The sequence below is a fragment of the Plecotus auritus genome (assembly GCF_963455305.1).
Source record: "Plecotus auritus genome assembly, chromosome: 4".
Classification (NCBI taxonomy): Eukaryota; Metazoa; Chordata; class Mammalia; order Chiroptera; family Vespertilionidae; genus Plecotus; species Plecotus auritus.
The window spans coordinates 68,022,933-68,042,998 of record NC_137775.1 but is presented as its reverse complement, the minus strand read 5'-3'; the positions used below and the strand labels follow the sequence as shown (position 1 = coordinate 68,042,998).

The 20,066-nt window shown below is 41.6% G+C and overlaps 1 protein-coding gene across 1 annotated transcript; it reads right to left on the bottom strand.

The window, feature by feature from the left end:
• Positions 1-584: 584 nt before the first annotated feature.
• On the bottom strand, positions 585-16,427 carry CGAS (cyclic GMP-AMP synthase; the record flags this gene model as incomplete). The annotated part of the gene is made up of 5 exons (XM_080665105.1): positions 585-933; positions 2,220-2,322; positions 6,051-6,293; positions 10,553-10,772; positions 15,435-16,427. The coding sequence occupies 5 exons, from the start codon at positions 16,425-16,427 to the stop codon at positions 585-587; spliced, it is 1,908 nt and encodes a 635-aa protein (XP_080521231.1).
• Positions 16,428-20,066: the final 3,639 nt, after the last annotated feature.

Below are 20,066 nucleotides of genomic sequence, written 5' to 3'. Positions count from 1 at the left end.
TGGGCAGCTGGGAAGCCGCCATAAGAGGCATGCCTGTGCCTCGGGCCAGCCTGGGCAGCTGGGCAGCTGACATCTGAGGCTTGCCTGAGCCTCGGGCCGGCCCTGGGCGGCTGAGTGGACTGGGGAACTCCGCATATCTGCTGCCTCGGTGGAGCTGAGGGGATTGGGCGCCACCATCTTGTGGCTGTGGGCGCCGCCATCTTTGAGGGCAGGGCAGTCAATTAGCATATTCCCTCCTTATTGGCTGTGGGCGCTGCCATCTTTGTGATGGCGTGAGGGTCAATTAGCATATTCCATCTTTGTTAGATAGGATATTATATATACTATTTTGATATGTACTTTTTTGCAGTAATGTAATTACCACACAAATCTTTCTTTTAATTAATTTTCTTTCAATGTGCACAAATCCGTGTGCCAGGCCACTAGTATGCACATAAGCATAGCCCATGGACACAGACAACAGTGTGGTGAAGGCCTGGGGTGGGGCGGTAGCTGGGTGGAGGGGGACAAAAGGGAGGAAAATGGGGGACATCTGTAATACTCTAAACAATAAAAATAAGTTAAATATATATAATTTATTTTTTTCAAAATTCACCAAAAATTGGAAATCCATTGTTTCTTTCATATTCAATTTCTTTTGACAGAAATTCTTTACTTATCCTGTCAATTTTATCTCGAGAAAATAGATTGACTACAGGAATAAAAAAATTCTCAAGACATTCTGTCTTGAGGCAATGAAGAAAGTATTCCAAACATCTATCAAAGCAGAGCTCCAGGTTGTCTCGCCACTGACTGTCATGTGGGTTCTGGGCACATACGTGAAAGAAGGCAGTTTTCACGTGATAAGAACAGAATTTACCCAATTCCTTTCGGTCTTCAAACTTTTCTTTCAATTTTTCTAAAAGATATTTCATTAGTTGTAAACAACGTTTCCTGTTGAATAAAAAAGAAAACCATTTATCTTTACTTATTTACAACCTGCTTCATTCCACAAAGAGCTTTAGGCATCTTACAGGAAGATACAATAAACAATACAGATATTAAATACATATAAAGACACAAAGATAAAGATATATAAATATAATTCTAGTCATTTTATTTTTTCAAATACATGATTTCAGGTTTCAAAAACATTTTTTTCTTCCTGCTTCGCCATTCCTAGCTTAAATATTTTATTTTACCAGGATTAATTCAACTATAAAACTAGCAGATACTTGTATTATTCATCCAATGATTTGATAGATTACAAATATTTACATTATTCATCCATTTATTTCATAGTTGACAAAATTTAATGTTTTTAAAAATACTTAGCTTTACCAGCAATATATTTTTCTCAACACTGGTTTCAAAGCCTGTACATGAAGCTTTAAAGAACCTCCTGGGCCCGCAAGTTGGACATTCTTGTTTTGACCTTTTAACTTTTGTGACCCTTATACTGGACAACTTTAGAAACTCAAATGAACAATTCTTTTCCAATCTCACTTTTTAAAAAAATATATTTTTTTTATTGAATTCAAAGAGGAAGGGAGAGGGAGCAAGAGATAGAAACATCAATTATGAGAGAGAATCACTGATCAACTGCATCCTGCACACCCCCTACTGGGGATCAAGCCTGCAACCCGGGCATGTGCCCTCAACTGGAATCAAACCCGGGACCCTTCAGTCAGCAGGCCGACATTCTATCCACTGAGCCAAACCAGCTAGAGTCTCACTTTTTTATGGTGTGTATGCTACCAAGAAAAAGAATTACCCATCTTTTAGTTGTTTCATATGGCCTTCAATGCAGCCAAACCATCTCAAAGCAGCACCGGTATAAAAAAGATTGATCCTCTGGCACCTTCCCATTATGTGACATTAATATTCATTACCTTGAAGCAACCAGAATACTAAGACATAACCAGTGTCTAATGGCTAATCATGGCTAGTGTCCTTTCTGTCCTACTTCTTGTTCTGTCCTACTTTATACATCGATCTGATCCAGGTTCACGACTATGGTCCCTGGCCTTGCCTTCTGACAACACTCTTTCCTTGGTCCCTTGGATCTGGCTTCCCTAGTTTCATGCTCACCCTCTAGATAATATTCCAGGTCAGTCCAGCCATGTGCTGTCCCCAGGACTCAACCCAGTAATGACCACCTATAGGTCTGATCTATGGAGTCAATTAAAAAGATAAACATTCCCTAGATAAGCCCCTAATTAACAAAATAAGAAAGTTACCTGCAACATTTCAGTCCCTTACTTTCACAGCATTTTTTAGAGTCTCCATGATTTTTCAAAATGTCCTTTTCAATGTGAGAGAAGGATAGCCGCCATGTTTCTTCTTAATTTCCAAAAGAAAAATAGAGAAGTAATTTAACCAAAGTGCCTACATATAAACAATACAATATTAAAACAATTTCCTTCATTAAAATATCATTCTGAAAAATTTCTAGGGGGGTATAGACCCAAAGAAATGAAATAATGTAATTACATATTAAAAGAAGTCATTTGAAGCAAACAATGGACCAAAATAGGAAAAAACTGGGGGGGGTGGGGGGATAGATTGCTTAATATAGTTAGCTACATAAGATGTACATATTGCTAAATTCAGTTTGTTAATATATGGTTTCAATAATCATTTGAATTAATTGATTTAAAAAATTTTATACCATCCTTACAAGTTTTGGTATTCATGTAAAATGAATTAGGGAACATTTCTATTCCCTGTGAGAGTTTATGTAGAATAGACTTCTCCCCTTCCCCCAAGTTTTATCACGGCTAGCTCTTTTAAGTTTTGGCTATCTTATTATATAGTTGGTTTTATACCAGGAATGCATGATTGGTTTATAATTTAAAAACCAATCAATATAATCTGTCACATTAACAGAATTGAGGAGAAACATGAGCTCAAAAAACGCAGAATATGCGGGTAATGAAATTTAACATTCATTTATCATTTTTAAAAAAATATTTTTATTGATTTCAGAGAGGAAGGGAGAGGGAGAGAGATAGAAACATCAATGGTGAGAGAGAATCATTGATTGGCTGCCTCCTGCAGACCCCCTACTGGGTATGGAGCCTGCAACCCAGGCATGTGCCCTTGACCGGAATCGAACCTGCGACCCTTCAGTCTGCAGGCCAACACTCTATCCACTGAGCCAAACGGGCCACGGCTCATTCATCATTTTTTTAAAAAGCCTTGGCAATTTAAATTTGGCTGTCGACTTGATCTGATGAAAGACAGATTTTAAAAAGGACACAGCAACATGATAATATAAGGTAAAAAGCTGAGGTTTTCCCCTTGAAATCAGTTAGGCAGATGTCTGCTATCCCTATTTCTGTTCAACATGCACTGGCTATCCTAGCAAGCATAATAAGGGGTCTGGCACTGGAAAGAAAGGAACAAAGCTATCATTATTGATAGATAATACAACTATGTTGGAAGAAAATACAAAAGAAGCCAGGTGACAGATATGTATGAGTTTAGTAAATTCTTCATTCTACTTTTGGTTTAAAAATTTTCAGACTAAAAACTTACAATTGCCTATGAATAAATCTAACAAAAGATATATAAAACTTCAGTGGAGAAAACTCTAAAATGTCACTAAGAAGTATTAGAGGAAATCTAAATAAATGGAGATATGCACTTATCCATTAATTGGAAAACTCATTATCCTATATAACAACAGGCTAATATGCAAATTGACCAAATGGCGAAATGACCAGTCGCTATGACACACACTGACCACCAGGGGGCAGACGCTCAACGCAGGAGCTGCCCCCTGGTGGTCAGTGCGCTCCCACAGGGGGAGCACTGCTCAGCCAGAAGTCGGGCTCATGGCTGGTGAGTGCAGCAGCGGCAGCAGCGCTAAGGATGTCCAACTGATGGCTTAGGCCTGCTCCCCACAGGGCTTCCAGACTGTGAGAGGGTGCAGGCCAGGCTGAGGGACCCCCCCAAGTGCACAAATGTTGTGCACCAGGCCTCTAGTTATAAATATATCAAGACTTCCAAATTTTATCTATGGATTCAATGTACTCTCAATCAATATTCAAAAAAAAAATGCTTTGGTAGAATTTGACAAGATGATATGAAAACTTTCATGTCAAAAATATCTAAAACACTCATGAAGAAGGACAAACTGGGAGAACTTGTCCTACCAAATATTAAGACTTATAAAGACACATTATGTATGACAATATAGTATAGTGCAAGGGTAGACAAAGATTTTAATAGAAAAGAATAAAGAGTGTAATAATAGCTATATAGTATATGGACAGTGGAAAAGGTGGTACTGAGCTAGGTATGCTCATTGCTATATAAATCCATTTATGACAGCCATTTACGCCATTTTGGAAAAGGCAAAACAATAGAGATGGTAAACTATAGAGATCAGTGGTTGCCAGAAGTTTGGAATGCGAAGGGTTAAATAAGTGAAGCAGAAGGGACATTTTAGAGCAGTGAAACTATTATTAAGGGTAGAAACATGATACAATGCATTTGTCAAAACCAGTAGAACTTACAGCACAAAGAGTGAATCTTAATATACGTAAACTGTTAAAAAATCATTTAGAAGGTCAAGGGATCCTAGAAATAATGCAGACTGTGAAAAGGGACTCCAGCTGCATTACAAATGTATAAAAAAACCTTCCTGAAAGAGGGGGAGCAAAAGGTGTGGACCTAAATTACTTTGGAAATGGGGTATGTAAGACTGAAGGCAAAGGAACTGTACGTTAGCTCTGTACTCTAGCTGGTAACTGTTTCCCGTGGAGGAGTGGCTTTGCAATTGTGAAATAACTATACTAGTATGTGCATACTAGAACTGTACAATTAAGCATATAGGTGGCAGATGTGGGAGTCAGGTTTTTCACTTTTGGAATGAGAGGCTACAGATAGCAAGGAGAGAAAGAATGATCCATGTGATAATGGATCATAATTAGAGACAGTATAAACTCATGAATAACTTAACATATACAACAGGTAGTTACATATAAAAATATCTTATAAAATAAAAGGTAAATATGCAAATTGTCCCCTTGACTGGGAGTTCGACCGTGAGTTCGACCGGGGGTGGGGCAAGCCGGCCTGACCCCACCCAAGCACGAATTTGTGCATTGGGCCTCTAGTTTATAGATATGTGTATATACCAGGGTTAGTACACGTACTTACCTATATTCCCTTGTTTCTCCAGCTGGGAGGGTTGACACCCTCATAACAGAGCACACATACACACAGCACCTAGCATTGTTTAGAGAGGCTTGGTAACTAGCCCAAGATCTCACAGTTAGTTAAGAGAAGAAGCCTCAGGATCCAGAGCCAGAGAGCAGTCTGACTCTGAGGCCAGTACTGCCTTTCTTTATTAAAAACAAGCCTGGCTAGTGTGGCTCAGGGATTGAGCATCGACCTATGAACCAGGAGGTCACAGTTCTATCCCTGGTCAGGGCACATGCCCAGGTTGCAGGCTTGATCCCCAGAAGGGGGTGTGTAGGAGGCAGCTAATCAATGATTCTTTCTTATCACTGATGTTTCTATAACTCTCTTCCTCTTCTTTACTCTCTAAAATCAATAAAAATATCCTATATAATAAAAGGCTAACATGTAAATTGTCCCCTCAGGAGTTTGACCTACCGGGAGTTTGACCGCCCACTATGACATGATGTGCACTGACCATCAGGGGGTGGCGTGAAACAAAAGAAAGCCCCGGCCAGCAGCCGGCAGCCGGCAGCCGGCAGCTGGGGGAAGGAAGGCCCTGATCAGCCCTGATCACTGGCCAGGCCTAGGGACCCTACCTGTGCACAAATTTCATGCACTGGGCCTCCAGTGTTTTAAATAAAAAAGGTAACATTCTAATGTGGGCTACTAGACATTTTAAAGCTCAGTATTTGATGTCACTACTACAACTATGCCGTTTTCAATTCCATCACTCACCAAACTCCCATCTTGTACTGGTAGCCTATTTAGCCTGATGACTCTTGAAATGCCAATAGCAGTCGTCGATCTTTTACTGCCCTTGTATATAACATTAACAACTCTTTTCTATGTTCTTAAATTAACCTTCACATTTAAGATACCTTGAAAACTATTTCCTTCCTTTGCAGGCTTAGGTACCAGGTAAAATGGCTGTAGTCTTAGACTTCTCTTAACTTTTCCTCCAAGCCAGTTTTCAATGGGCATGCCTCTCTGGGTGCTAAGTGGCCAGCTGCTTTGTACTTTCAAAGCCAAGATTATATCCACAGATATTTCTTTAGGTGCTTTAATAAGAAGTGTTACAGCAGGACACCCTCTCTTCTTCTTCTCCACAATGACATTTGTATCTGTTTAAACATGCAAAGGGAAAAAAAGCGTTTAGTAATCTAATTTTCTTGAAAAATATAGATAAAATAGCATAACTATAGTTGCATATCCATAGAGTATCAAGGTGGAAAATTAGTTCTAAAGCAGAAACTGACCCCACAACACAAAATGTTTTACTCATTTAGCCAATATTCATTGATATGTATCATGGCGGGAAGTTACTGTCAAAATCTGTCTAGCATGATGATGAGGAGCCCCTGAAAATTGGGGTTTGGGAGTGCTTTGGTTAGATTTTCATTTAGATTGATGAATGGCAGTTTGGAGGGAAGCCTGGAAAAGAGGGCAGATGAGCGGCAAAAGCAATCCATGTTCATTGCAGTGTTACTCACACTATCCAATATATGGAAACAACCTCAGAGTCCATTGACGGATGAGTGGATAAAAAAAATTGTGGTATGGCCCTAGCTGGTTTGGCTTAGTGGATAGAGTGTCAGCCTGTGGACTGAAGGGTCCTGGGTTCGATTCCGGTCAAGTGCACATGCCTGGGTTGTGGGCTCGATCCCCAGTGTGGGGTGTGAAGGAGGCAGCCGATCAATGATTCTCTCTCATCACTGATGTTTCTATCTCTCTCCCTCTCCCTTCCTCTCTGAAATCAATGAAAATATATTTAAAAAAGAAATTGTGGTATGTACAGGCACATCTTGGAGATATTGTGTCTTCAGTCCCAGAACACTGCAATAATAAAGTGAATATTGCAATAAAACAGGTCACACAAATTGTTTGGTTTCCCAGTGCATATAAAAGTTATGTTTACATTATATTGTAGTCTATTAAATGTGCACTTGCATTATGTCTAAAAAAACAATGTACATACCTTAATTAAAAAATACTTTATTGCTAAAAAATGCTAAAGCACCATCTGAGCATGTCGGAAAAATAGCACCAACAGGCTCGCTCAACACAGGGCTGCCACAAACCTTCAATTTGTAAAAAATGATTATCTGTGAAGTGAAATGAACTGAAGCGCAATAAAATGAGGTATGTCTGTATATGCATGAAATATTACTCAATCTTAACAAAGAAAGAAATCCTGTCATTTGTGATAACATGGGTGAACCTGGAGAAAATAAGCCAGATACAGGAAGGCAAATGCTGCATGACCTCACTTCTAAGTGAAATCTAAAAAAGCAGAAGACACAGAGGCAGAGAGTAGAATGGTGGTTACCAGAGGTGGGGGAAATGGGAGATGTTGGTCACAGGGAACAAAGTTGCAGTTAGGTAGAGTGAGTCCAGACATCTAATGTACAGCATGACGACTGTCATTAATACTACCACACTGATGACTAGAAACAGTACAATATTAAGTATTGTGCTAAGAGAGTAGGTTTCAGGTACTCTAACCATACACAAAAAAAGGTAACTATGTGAGATATGTTCATTATCTTGACTGTGGAAATCATTTTACTATGTATATGTGTATCAAAACATCTTAAATATATACAATTTTTATTTTTTTTAAAGACACAGGTAGCAGAAATGAGAGCAATTAAAGAGGTTAAAAACCACAGAACTGGTAGATGGACTGAACCTGCAAGAGAAGGAAGAAGGTACAAGTTCTGGGATGCCATCCAGAAATTTAGCCTAGGAAATGATTAATGTTGATTCCATTCTTCCATAGAGAGCAGCCGTCACCAGTGGACCTCTGGTGGTCCGTGAGGTCCAAAAGGTTGGCGACCGCTGATAGAGAGTAAGCAGGAGGAAGAAGGGTTGAGCTGAAATGAACTTCATTTTAGACACTGAACTCTACGTGCCTATGGGATACCCAAGTGGAGACGGCCACTGGGCAAGTAGCTATGGTGGTCAGAAATTCGGGAAAGACTTCCAGATGAGAGATACTGGCTTTGGGATTTAGGGGTGTACAAGCAGTAAAGACTACTCCCAGATAAGACTCTGGAAGGGACCACAGTGAGAAAGAACACCAAGGAAAAACCCTAAAGAACACTCTCATTTTCTTATCATCAAATCTGCAAACCTCCCCCACTCTTACCCATTTTCTCCTTCTTCCTCTTATTACCACCGAGGAAATGTCCTTTCATCTTTCCAAGGCCACCCCTGGACCTGCCTCTGGATCCTCACTTGCTCAAGACCTCGCTCCTTCAATTGTTCCCTCTCTTGCATCAGTGGACTCCCCCTCCCTGCTGGATCATTCCTCTCCGCATACAAAGGGTTCCAGTGTCCTTCATTCTAAAATATACCTCTCTTTTGTCCCTATATCAGCTTCCTCCCCCTACTTACCCATATTTCTACTTCCTTTGCAGACAAAACTTTCTAGAGTTGCTTACACATGCTGTCTCTACTGCATCCATGCCCCCTTTTTTTCTTGTGTATTCATAATCTCTCTAAAACTGCTAAGTCAATGTTAACAACAATCCCCACAAAACCACAGACCAAAACCAATGGTTTTCTGGATGTCAGCAGCATTCTAAACACTGACCACTGCTCCTGTAAAACCACTCAATCTCCTTTCATTCCTTCTCTTCTCCCCAACTTCTAATGGGATCCTCTTCTTTAAATATATATATATTTACAGAGAGGAAGGGAGAGGGATAGAGAGTTAGAAACATCGATGAGAGAGAAACATCGATCAGCTGCCTCCTGTACACCTCCTACTGGGGATGCAACCGCAACCAAGGTACATGCCCTTGACCGGAATCGAACCTGGGACCTTTCAGTCCGCAGGCTGATTCTCTATCCACTGAGCCAAACCGGTTAGGGTGGGATCCTCTTCTTAACCACTCTACTTAACATTATAATTTCTCCCTTCCTATTCCTAAAACTCCAGATCCCTCTCACTTTGCTAGCATTTCCCCCATAGAACTTACTACTTTCTAGTATACAAGATAATTGTGTTTTCCATTTGTCATTAATTGCATATCTGCTTTTACATAATTATAAGGTACAGAAGGGTGTGGGTCTTCATCTATTTGTTCATTAACATATCCCAAACCTCTAGACCACCTGTCACATTAATCAATGAATATTGATTAATTAATGAATAAGTTCATCTACACTCTCTGTCAAAGGGACCACTTATATGTTGACATGTAGCCCAAATGTATCATCTGAACTCCAAACCCATATCCAATTATGGACACGGCACATTCACTTTAACATATCACAGGGATATCTAACTTAAGATATCCAAAGCCAAACTCTTCATTCATTCCCCAAAGTGTTCCTCTTCTGTCCTTCCAATCTTAGTAAATGGCACAATCTACACAGGTGCTCAATCCAGAAACCTGGGAGCCTTCTTCAATTCCATCCTCTCTCTCACCCCTATACTTAATTCAGAAGCAAGCACTGCTACAGTTTGGGTGTGTCGATGCTTCTCTCCATCCTAGCACCCCACTTCACCCCCATCTTTTAATTTGAACTATTAAAATATTTTCCTTTCTAATCTTCTGACTTGCTTTCTTACAATATCTTCTCCAAAGAAGCCAGAGTAAACACTTAAAGATACAAAGCTATCCCAGCCAGCATGGTTTAGCAGTTGAGACTGACCCAGGAACCAAGGGGTCACGGGTTTGAGTCCCGATCAGGACATGTGGAGGAGGCAGCCAATTGATGATGTTTCTCTCCCATGGATGTTTCTATCTCTCTATTCTTCTCCCTTCCTTTCTCTCAAAAAAGTCAATGAAAACGTATTTTTAAAAAATACAAAGGGAATCACTATTTTGTAATTCAAACATGGCTTCTCAAATGAACATACAATAAAATCTGAACCTTTCCAAGTCCTTGAAGAATCTGGTCTGTGGTCACCTCTTAAACTACATTTCCTGTTCCTCTTTCCTTTCCTTGTTCACATGGGCCTCTTTTAGTTCCTTGAGCTTGCCAAGCTCTTTTCAGCCTCAGAGCCTTGCTCCACCACTTCAATTGCTACCCCTTCTCCCATTCATTCCCGTCAGAGTATTCACTACAATTTGTGTTTCCAAGATCCAAGCTTCAAGAGGGGATTCCATTATTTTATTCAACCACATATGCCCAGTGGCACAGGCAGCAGTTCAGTGAATATTCAATGGAGACCAAAATAGAGCCAATCAACATTTTAACAGAATACCAAGAAAACATAGTAGAATAACATCAAGTGCAAAGAGTTGTTTCTGGGAGGTAGTGGTCAACAGTGTGCTCTAGGGAGGTCAAGAAAGATCAGGAGAGGAATTTACATGGGCAGTTAGTAGGTATGATTAGACCTTTAAGGATCAAAACTCAAAAATCTTACCTTTAATGTTTTTAATTTCTTTCTTAATGAGTTCCCTAAACTTGGACAGCATCTTAGAAGCTGATAATATTTCCCCTTCTAAAAACTGATTCAGGGGATTTCCTTTGGGGTTTCTTTTGAACTTCACAAAGTAATGAGCACCACTGTTGCAATATTCTTCTAGCTGAATTCTGGGGACATCCAGTTTAAACATAACATCAAATTCATTAGGAGCAGAAACCTAAGAAAAAGTAAAAACAGCAGTGAAATGTTTGCTTGTGAATATTTTCCAAGCAACTGCAATTCTTTTCTTAAAATTTCCACTTAAAACCCTATTTTTAAAAACAAGACTTTTAATATGTATACCCTTTGGGAGTAGGACCAGTGGAATTGGGAAAGTATTATTGGTTTTAGTTTGTAGGTTCTATACTCATTTTTTTAACCATAATATGTATATGGGATTTCTATACTTTAAAACACTTTTATTAATTTAAAAAATATATTTTTATTGATTTTTTGAGAGAGAGAGAGAGAGAGAGAGAGAGAGAGAGAGAGAAAAATATTCATGTGAGAATGAAACATGATCGGCTGCATCCAGCACATCCCCTACCAGGGTTCAAGCCCACAATTTGGGCATACTAGTATGTCTGGACAGGATATGGAACTGGCAACCTTTTGGTGCACAGGACAACACCCAACCAAGCCACACTGGCCAGAGCTTATTAAATCAATTTTATTTTATTTTTCAATATATTTTTATTGATTTCAGAGAGGGAAGGAGAGAGAGAAACATCAGTGATGAGAGAGAATCATTGATCAGCTGCCTCCTTCACACCCCACAGTGGGGATAGAACCCCCAACTTGGGCATTTGCCTTGACTGGGAATCCAACCGAGACCTCCTGGTTCATAGGTCAATGCTCAACCACTGAGCCATGCTAGCCGGGCTTAAAATAATTTTAAATGATATCATGTGCCCTGGCCAGTTTGACTCAGTGGATAGAGCGTCAGCCTGCGGACCAAAGGGTCCTGGGCTCGATTTCAGTCAAGGGCACATACCTCAGTTGCAGGCTCCCACCTGGCCCGGGCTCTGGTCAAGGTTCATACAAGAGGCAACCTATTGATGTGTTTCTCTCACATCGATATGTCTCTCTGTCTTTCCCTCTCTCTTCTACTCTCCCTAAAATTCAATGAAAAAATATCCACGGGTGAGCGAGCATTAACAATACAAAAAGATATCATGTAAGCTTTAAAAATCTGTACCAGATTTACTCTAGGTTTAAAGCTTAATAAAATTAAAGACCTGGAAGGAGCTACCTTTCACATCACAAGATACACACTGCAGCCACCCTCCTGTTACAATTTTGAGATCATTGTGTGATGTCAAAAATGTGTGTATTCACCTACTGGCTAGTTGCACAAGGGCTGTCTCATATCTACTGGTTACCCAAGTGAGTGTGAGCTCCAATTCATGTACAATAATAGTATCTTAGAAGCATTTGTAGAAGCTTCAAAGAACCTTTTCCATTCTCAAAATAACTAAAGCAATTATAATAAATGTTTGTTTTTACTATATTAAAAATGCCACAAGTCTTTCCCTACTTAGGATAAGCTTCAGGTACAGCTATTGGACTGCACTGTTCAACACGGTACTTAGCAGCCATATGTCTACTGACCACGTGAAATATGTCTAGTCCAAACTTAGATGTATTGTGCTGTGTACTTAACTGTCCTCCCAAAATTCAGATATTGAAGCCCTAATCCCCAATGTGTCTGTACTTGGAAACAGGACTTTCAGGAGGTAATTAAGGTTAAATGAGATCATGAAGGTGTGGTTCTAATCTTACAGGATTGGTGACTTTGTAAGAAGAGAAAGAGAGAAAGATTGCATCCTCTCTGTGTACATACACCAAAGAACACAGTAAGGACACTGGGGACTATAAATATAAATCTTCCAGACAGAAATCAACAAGAAAACAGCAGCCTTAGATGACACATTTGACCAGATGGATTTAATTGATATATTCAGAGTATTTCACCCTAAAGCAGCAGAATATACATTTTTTCAAGTGCATTTGGAACATTTTCTAGGATAGACCACATATTAGGCCATACAACAGTAACAATAAATTTTAAAAGATTGAAAAAGATGCTATCAAGCATCTTTTCCAACCACAAAGGTATGAAACTAGAAACCAATTATAAGAAAAAATTGAAAAACACACAAACACATGTAGGTTAAATAACATGCTACTGAACAATGAATGGTTAACAATGAGATCAAGGAAGAAACCAAAAGATGCCTTGAGACAAATGAAAACACAATGACCCAAATGACCCAAAACCTAAGGGACACAGCAAATTCAGTCCTAAGAGGGAAATTCATAGCAATATAGGCCTACCTCAAGAAACAAAAAAAAAAATTCTCAAATAAACAATCTAACCTTACACACCTAAAGAAACTAGAAAAATAACAACAAACAGCCCAAGTGAATAGAAGGAAGGAAATAATAAAGATCAGAGTGGCAATATACAAAGTAGAGTCTAAAAAAACAGTATAAAGGATCACTGAAACCAAGAGCTGGTTCTTTGAAAAGATAAACAAGATGGATAAACCTATAACCAAACTCATCAAGAAAAAAAGTAAGCCTGGCTGGTATGCCCAGTGGTTGAGCTCTGACCCATGAACCAGGAGGTCGAGGTTGGATTCCTGGTCAGGGCACATGCCCCAGTTGTAGGCTTGATCCCCAGTAGGGAGCATGCAGGAGGCAACCAATCAAGATTCTCTCTCATCATTGATGTTTCTATCCCTCTCTCTCTCCCTTCCTCTCTCTGAAATCAATACAAACATATTTTTTTAAAAAGAAGAAAAAAAGAGGACCCATGTGAATAAAGTTAAAAAAAGAGAAGTGAAAACTGACATCATAGAAAAACAAAGGAGTATAAGAAAATACCACGAACAACTATATGCAAAAAAATTGGATCATTTTGAAGAAATGGATAAATGCCTAGAAACATACAATCTTCCAAGACTAAATCAAAAAATTAAAAATATGCAGAGACCAATTACTACCAACAAAATCAAATCAGTACCCAAAAAACTGCAAACAAACCAAAGTCCTGTATCTATGGCTTCACAGGTGAATGTAACCAAACATTCAAAGAATTAACACCTATCCTTATCAAACTATTCAAAAAAATTCAAGAGGAAGGAAGGCTCCCAAGCTCATTTTATGAGGTAACCATTACCCTCATTCCCAAAACAGACAAAGACATCGCACACACACAAATATAGGCCAATATCCCTGATGAACATAGATGTAAAAATCCTCAACAAAATATTAGCAAACCAGTCCTAGTCGGTTTGGCTCAGTGGATAGAGCGTTGGCCTCTGGACTGAAGGGTCCCAGGTTCAATTCAGGTCAAGAGCAAATGCCTGGGTTGTGGGCTCGATCCCCAGTAAGGGGCGGGCAGGAGGCAGTCAATCGTTGATTCTCTCATCATTGATGTTTCTATCTCTCTCTCCCTCTCCCTTCCTCTCTGAAATCAATAAAAATATATTTAAAATATATATATATTAGCAAACCAAATTCAGCAATATATTAAAAAGATCATACACCATGATCAAGTGGTATTTATTCCTGGGGTGCAAGTTTGGTTTAATATCTGCAAATCAATTATTGTGATATACCACGTGATAAGCAAAATGCAGGATAAAAACCATATGACCATATCAAAAGATGTAGAAATGCATTTGACAAAATACAGCATACATTTATTTATTTTTTTAAAAAATATATTTCTTTATTGATTTCAGAGAGGAAGGGAGAAGGAGAGAGAGATAGAAACGTCAATGATGAGAGAATCATTGATCAGCTGCCTCCTGCACGCCCCCCACTGGGGATTGAGCCCGCAACCCAGCATGTGCCCTTGGCCGGAATCGAACCTGGGACCCTTCAGTCCACAGGCTGACGCTCTATCCACTGAGCCAAGCCGGCTAGGGCTACAGCATACATTTATGATAAAACTCAATAAAGTGGGAATAAAGGGAACATACCTCACCTAAATAAAAGCCCATATATGACAAACACACAGCTAACATCATACTCAACAGGGGGAAAGCTAAAAGCATTTTCCTTAAGATCAAGAATAAGACAAGGTGGTCCACTTTCATCACTGCCACTGATCAGGAAACAAACTCCAGTCAGAAACCTGCTCCTAAACCTTCCATTTATACTGGAACGGTGGCTTCAATGACAACCAGCCACAGACAAATGGAGCTGTGGAATACACACTTAAAAATAGTTACATCTGATGTGCATTTGGGAAGAATGCTTTTTAGTACCTGTAGGAGATTTTCTCTTAATTTATTTTTAACATCATTCACTGGGAGCTTCCCAGAACATCTGAATAAGAAATTGAGAGAACGAGTAGGTCCGCAGGGGCTGGAGGGAGAGACTGAAAATATGTTTCCTTTGCAGTACAGAAGTCCTAATAGAAAAAAAGTTTCTTAGATATATTAGTTTTGTGGATATTTCGCAGATCACACTCCTAATCATGCAAGTCATAATATGACCAGAAACTACCAAGTACAGCACTGTTGGAGAAACACAATGCAGGTCTGCTTACCTGAATGAATCTATACATTTGAATTCCCCCCAAAGTGGTGTCTTCACAGTGGCTAGCAATCAATATAGGTTGGCTTTATGTTCGTTGGATGTAGTGATGAATAAACGAAAGAACAACGGTTCGTCGTTTTAATTAGAACGTAAGAACTAGTCTGAGTTTCCTCCGAAGGAAAGTGAGGAACCTTAGGAGATGGGGAATATCGGGGAGGTTAGGAGAGGGGTGAGGAAGCCGGGCCGCGCGCCTAGGGCGCGGGAGGGCAGGCAATTGGCAGCTCACCTTCACTTGCTCGTAGTAGCTCCCAGTGTGTAGCACCTCGACACCTTTAAACTCGGACTGGCAGCTATTCAGTCCTCGTAGCAGGTGGTCCACGACCTTGTTTACAACCTTCGCGGCTTCTGAGATTTCTGCGCGTCGTAGCTTCAACTTCTCCACCACCGCCCCGAGCTTCCAGGCGCCAGGCACCGCCTCCCTCCGGCCCAGACTAGAGGCTGGAACCAGCGGATCCTGGCTGGCGTCCTCCGTTGGCCTGGACGGAGATCTCCGCTCCCCAGCGGAGCGCGCGGATCCAGCCCTAGGAAGGGGCGACTCCGGGGCTGCGGAAGGCTCTGGCCCCTCGGCCAGAATGGCCTGTCCGTTCAAGATGTCCTCGGCGCTCAGAGGCGCCTTCTTGGTGCATGCACCCCCTTTTCGGCGAGATCCAGCCCTGGAAAGGGACGACTGCGGCTCCTGGGCCAGCCCCGCCTGCCCGTCCAAGGCGACCTGGGCGCTCAGAGGCGCCTTCTTGGCGCATGCACTCCCTTTTCGGCGAGATCCAGCTCTGGGAAGGGGCGGCCTGGGAGCCGCGCCAAGTTCCGTGTGCCCGTCGACTGTGTCCTCGCTGCTCAGCGAGTCCTTCTTGGCGCATGCACCCCCTTTTCGGCGAGATCCAGCTCTGGGAAGGGGCAGCTCGGGAGCCGCGGCCAGATCCGTGTGCCCGTCGACCGTGTCCTCACTGCTCAGCGGGGCCTTCTCGATGCGCGCACCCCGCGCGCGAACCTGCGGTCTCTCCCGGGAGCCCGGGGCGCTCTTCTTCTGCTGGTTTCCCGACGCTCTAGTGGAGCTGCATTTCTGCTCATTGAGCTGGACAGCTTCGGGGACAACGGGACACTCGATGGGCTTCGTCGACGAGGGCTTCGTCGGGGCGCCCTTCGCACACTGCGCCGAAATCTTGGAGGTGGCGGCTCCCGCCTTCGCAGCTGTCCGCGTCGCCTTTCCGCTCCGAGGATCCATGGCTGGTGCTCTTTGCTGATGGAAAATTGACTGGGCTTCGCGAAAAGGCCGCGGTTAGAGGAACCTGCAGTCGCGTCCGGTGACTGGAAATGAAACTTAAAACTTGAAGTCTGGCGGGAAGGCAGAAACGCGGTCAGGGAGCACGCGCAGGAAATATGACCCCACGCGGGAGGGCACCCTGGAGCCACGCCCCCGCCGGCACAGGGTGGCCCGCGGTCCTCCAGAGATGCTAATGTTCTCCTGCTCCAGTGCAAAGGCTAACCTGAGAGAAGCTGCAAACACCCTCAGCAGTATTGACAGCCCCACGCATTTGCTGGCAAGCCACCTAAAAGAATTGTGGGAAACTACAAGCTCTCTTGTCCATTGAAGTTGACAAACTTTTTCAATGTAAGTTTAAATAAGGGTACTTTGTAAAATTAATGTGAAATAGTAAATGTTCATCTTTTACAAGACTGAAAGAGATTAAGATTACTGTAATTGTAATAAATATTTATTTTTAATTGTTTCTTTTTTGGCTGGGTGCAGTGAACTTTTTTGATGGTGCATGACAAAGTAGGGCTCCCTAAGCCTCTCCCCTTCTTCAGGGGGTCTGAGATGGAAACTGTGAAAGTCAGGAGATTCTAAGTGTGTTGGGGATTGATTTGGGGCAAGGACTCCCCAGCAGCTGAGGGTCTCTCTTCCTCTGGTTGGGGCTGGTGGTCCAGGGGGCTCTAACTCCTTGGAGGCCACGTGGACCATAAGGTCTGCCACCCTGTTGCTATAGCCAAATTCAGTGTCAAAGCAGGAAATGAGCTTGACAAATTGGTCGTTGAGAGCAATGCTAGCCCCAGCATCAAAGATGGAGGAGTAGGTGTCATTGTTAAAGTCCCAGGAGACAACCTGGTCCTCAGTATAACCAGGATGCCCTTGAGGGGCCCCTCTGTTTCACTATAATCTCGATGTCATCATATTTAGCAACTTTCTCCAGGTAGCAGGTCAGATCCACAACTGACACACGGAGGTGGGGACAGAGAAGGCCATGACAGTAAGCTTCCCATTCAGCTCATGAATTACCTTGCCCACAGCCTTGGCAGCACCAGTAGAAGCAGGGATGATGTTCTGGGCAGCCCCTCCACTATCACACCACAGCTTCCCAGAGGGGCCATCCATGGTCTTCTGGGTGGCAGGATGGCATGGACTGTGGTCATGAGTCCCTCCACGATTCCAAAGTTGTCATGGATGGCCTTGGCCAGGGGGACCAAGCAGTTGATGGTGCAGGAAGCATTGCTGACAATCTTGAGGACATTGTCACACTTGTCATGGTTCCTTCCCCTTCACAAACATGGCAGCAACCCACAGAAGGGACAGAGATGATGACCCTCTTACTCCACCGTTAAAGTGAGCCCCAGCCTTCTCCAAGGTAGTGAAGATACTAGCAGACACCACAACATATTCAGCACCCAGCATCAACCATATGGATGTTGGCAGGATCTCACTCCTAGAAAATGGAGATGGATGACAAGCTTACAGTTCTCAGCCTTGACTGTGCCTTTGAACTTACGATGAGTAGAATCATCCTGGAACATGTAGACCATGTAGTTGAGGTCAATGAAGGGGTCATTGATGGCAACAGTATCCACTTTGTCAGAGTTAAAAGCAGCCCTGGTGACCAGGCACCAAATACGGCCAAATCCATTCACTCTGACCTTCATCATTGTGTCTCTGGGTTGCGGCTGGCACTGCACAGGAGGAGAGGCTGTCTGATGAACAGGAGGAGCAGAGAGCCTATCTGACTTTTTAAAAGGACACACAATCTTAAAGAAATTGTGTGAAATTCTTATTCATGCGTTTTACCCATTGGTTCTTAAAAACCCATAAAAATTGTACATTTTAAATAATCCATACTGCTTTGGCTGTTCAGCTTCCAGAGTATCTCACTCAATACAGTATCTCAAAAGTACATTTCTAAAGCCAGTCCCTTCATATAAATACATATGAGACAGGAAGCCCTTGGGTTTAGAAAGCCTTGATTACTTCTTTAAAACTATGCTAACCATTTTCAAGTGTACAGTTCAGTGACATTAAATACAGCTACCATCCATCTCCAGAACTCTTCATCTTGGAAAATTGAAACTCTGTACCCATTAAACAATAACACCCATTGCCCCCTCTCACCAGCCCCTAGCAAACACCCTTCTACTTTGTTTCTATGAATTTGACTATTCTAGGTACCTCATGGAAGTGGAATCACACTGTCTTTATGGTTTAATGATTGGTTTATTTCAATTAAGATAATGTCCTCAAGGTTTATCCATGTTGTTGCTTATGTCCGCCTTCCTTTTTAAGGCTGAATAATTCCATTCTATGTATATACTACATTTTATTTATTCATTCATCTGCCAATGGATTAAATTTTTAAGAGGATTCCCTGAATCCAGTACTTTTATATATCCTTCTCTTTAGTACAAAGAGGTTTTCTTACACCCTAGGGCAGTGAGCCCTAGTTTGAATTGTAATATGAAAGATGTTTATTCATGAGTTTTATCCACTTATTTTTCCTTTGTAAAATGGAAGGACTGTTGGGTAGTTAGGCTTGTTTGCAAGCTGACCAATTTTAGGGAAGAATAAACTAGAAACTGAAATTTGGAAATCCATTTCCTTAAAACTGGAAGTGTATTTGGGCGGTCTTCCAGGATGCCCAGGGGTCTGCCTACTCCATTCTGAAGACCTCTGCTCTATGGTTCTATTTTTCTCCTCCAAGGACTCCAGTTGCTTGTCATGGAATCCAGTAAATAACTCTGCAGATAGCTTAATGCTGATTTCCAGCCATTTCCAAAGTCCTCAAAAGTGTTTGCTTAACCAAAAACATGCAAGCAACAATCCATCAGACCAGAATTAAATACCTCTGCTGCTGACCTGTCAAAGGAGGAAAAATTGTTCCTTGCTCAATCTTGTTGCAGCAACCAGTGTCCAGATCATAGAGGGAATGACTTTTTAGTTGTCTTGATATGAATCTTGGACTTTATCTAGAAGAAAAATAATACCAGAGATTCATTTTTTTCCCGTTGATTTTTAGAGAGAGTGGAAGAGAGAGGGAAAGACAGAGAGAAATACCATTGTGAGGGAAACACATCAATTGGTTGCCTCCCCCACTCGCCCTGACCAGGGTTGGGGATGGGGAGGAGCCTTCAACCGAGATAGTGCCCTCCACTGGAATAGAAACTGGGACCCTCAGGTCCACAGGCCGAAGCTCTATCCACTGAGCCAAACTGGCTAGGGCCCTACTTGATTTACATCTTAACCTTTATGTTTCATGTTTGCCTCAGTAATTCATTTAGTCACTCATGAAATATTTGAGTGTCTACTATTCTAGATTCTTGTATTATGTTGATACATAAAGATCCTTGCCCTCCTGAAGCTTAGATTTTGGCTTGGAGAAACAGCCAATAAACATATAATAGAAGATGATAAGCTGAATTGAAAAGGGGGAAAAAAAATAAGGCCCTGGCTGGGTAACTCAGTTGCTTGGAGCATCCTCTCCATACACCAAGGTGGAGGTTCCATCTTCAGTCAGGGCACATTTTTTTTTAAAATATATTTTTTTATTGAATTCAGAGAGGAAGAGAGAGATAGAAACAGCAATGATGAGAGAGAATCACT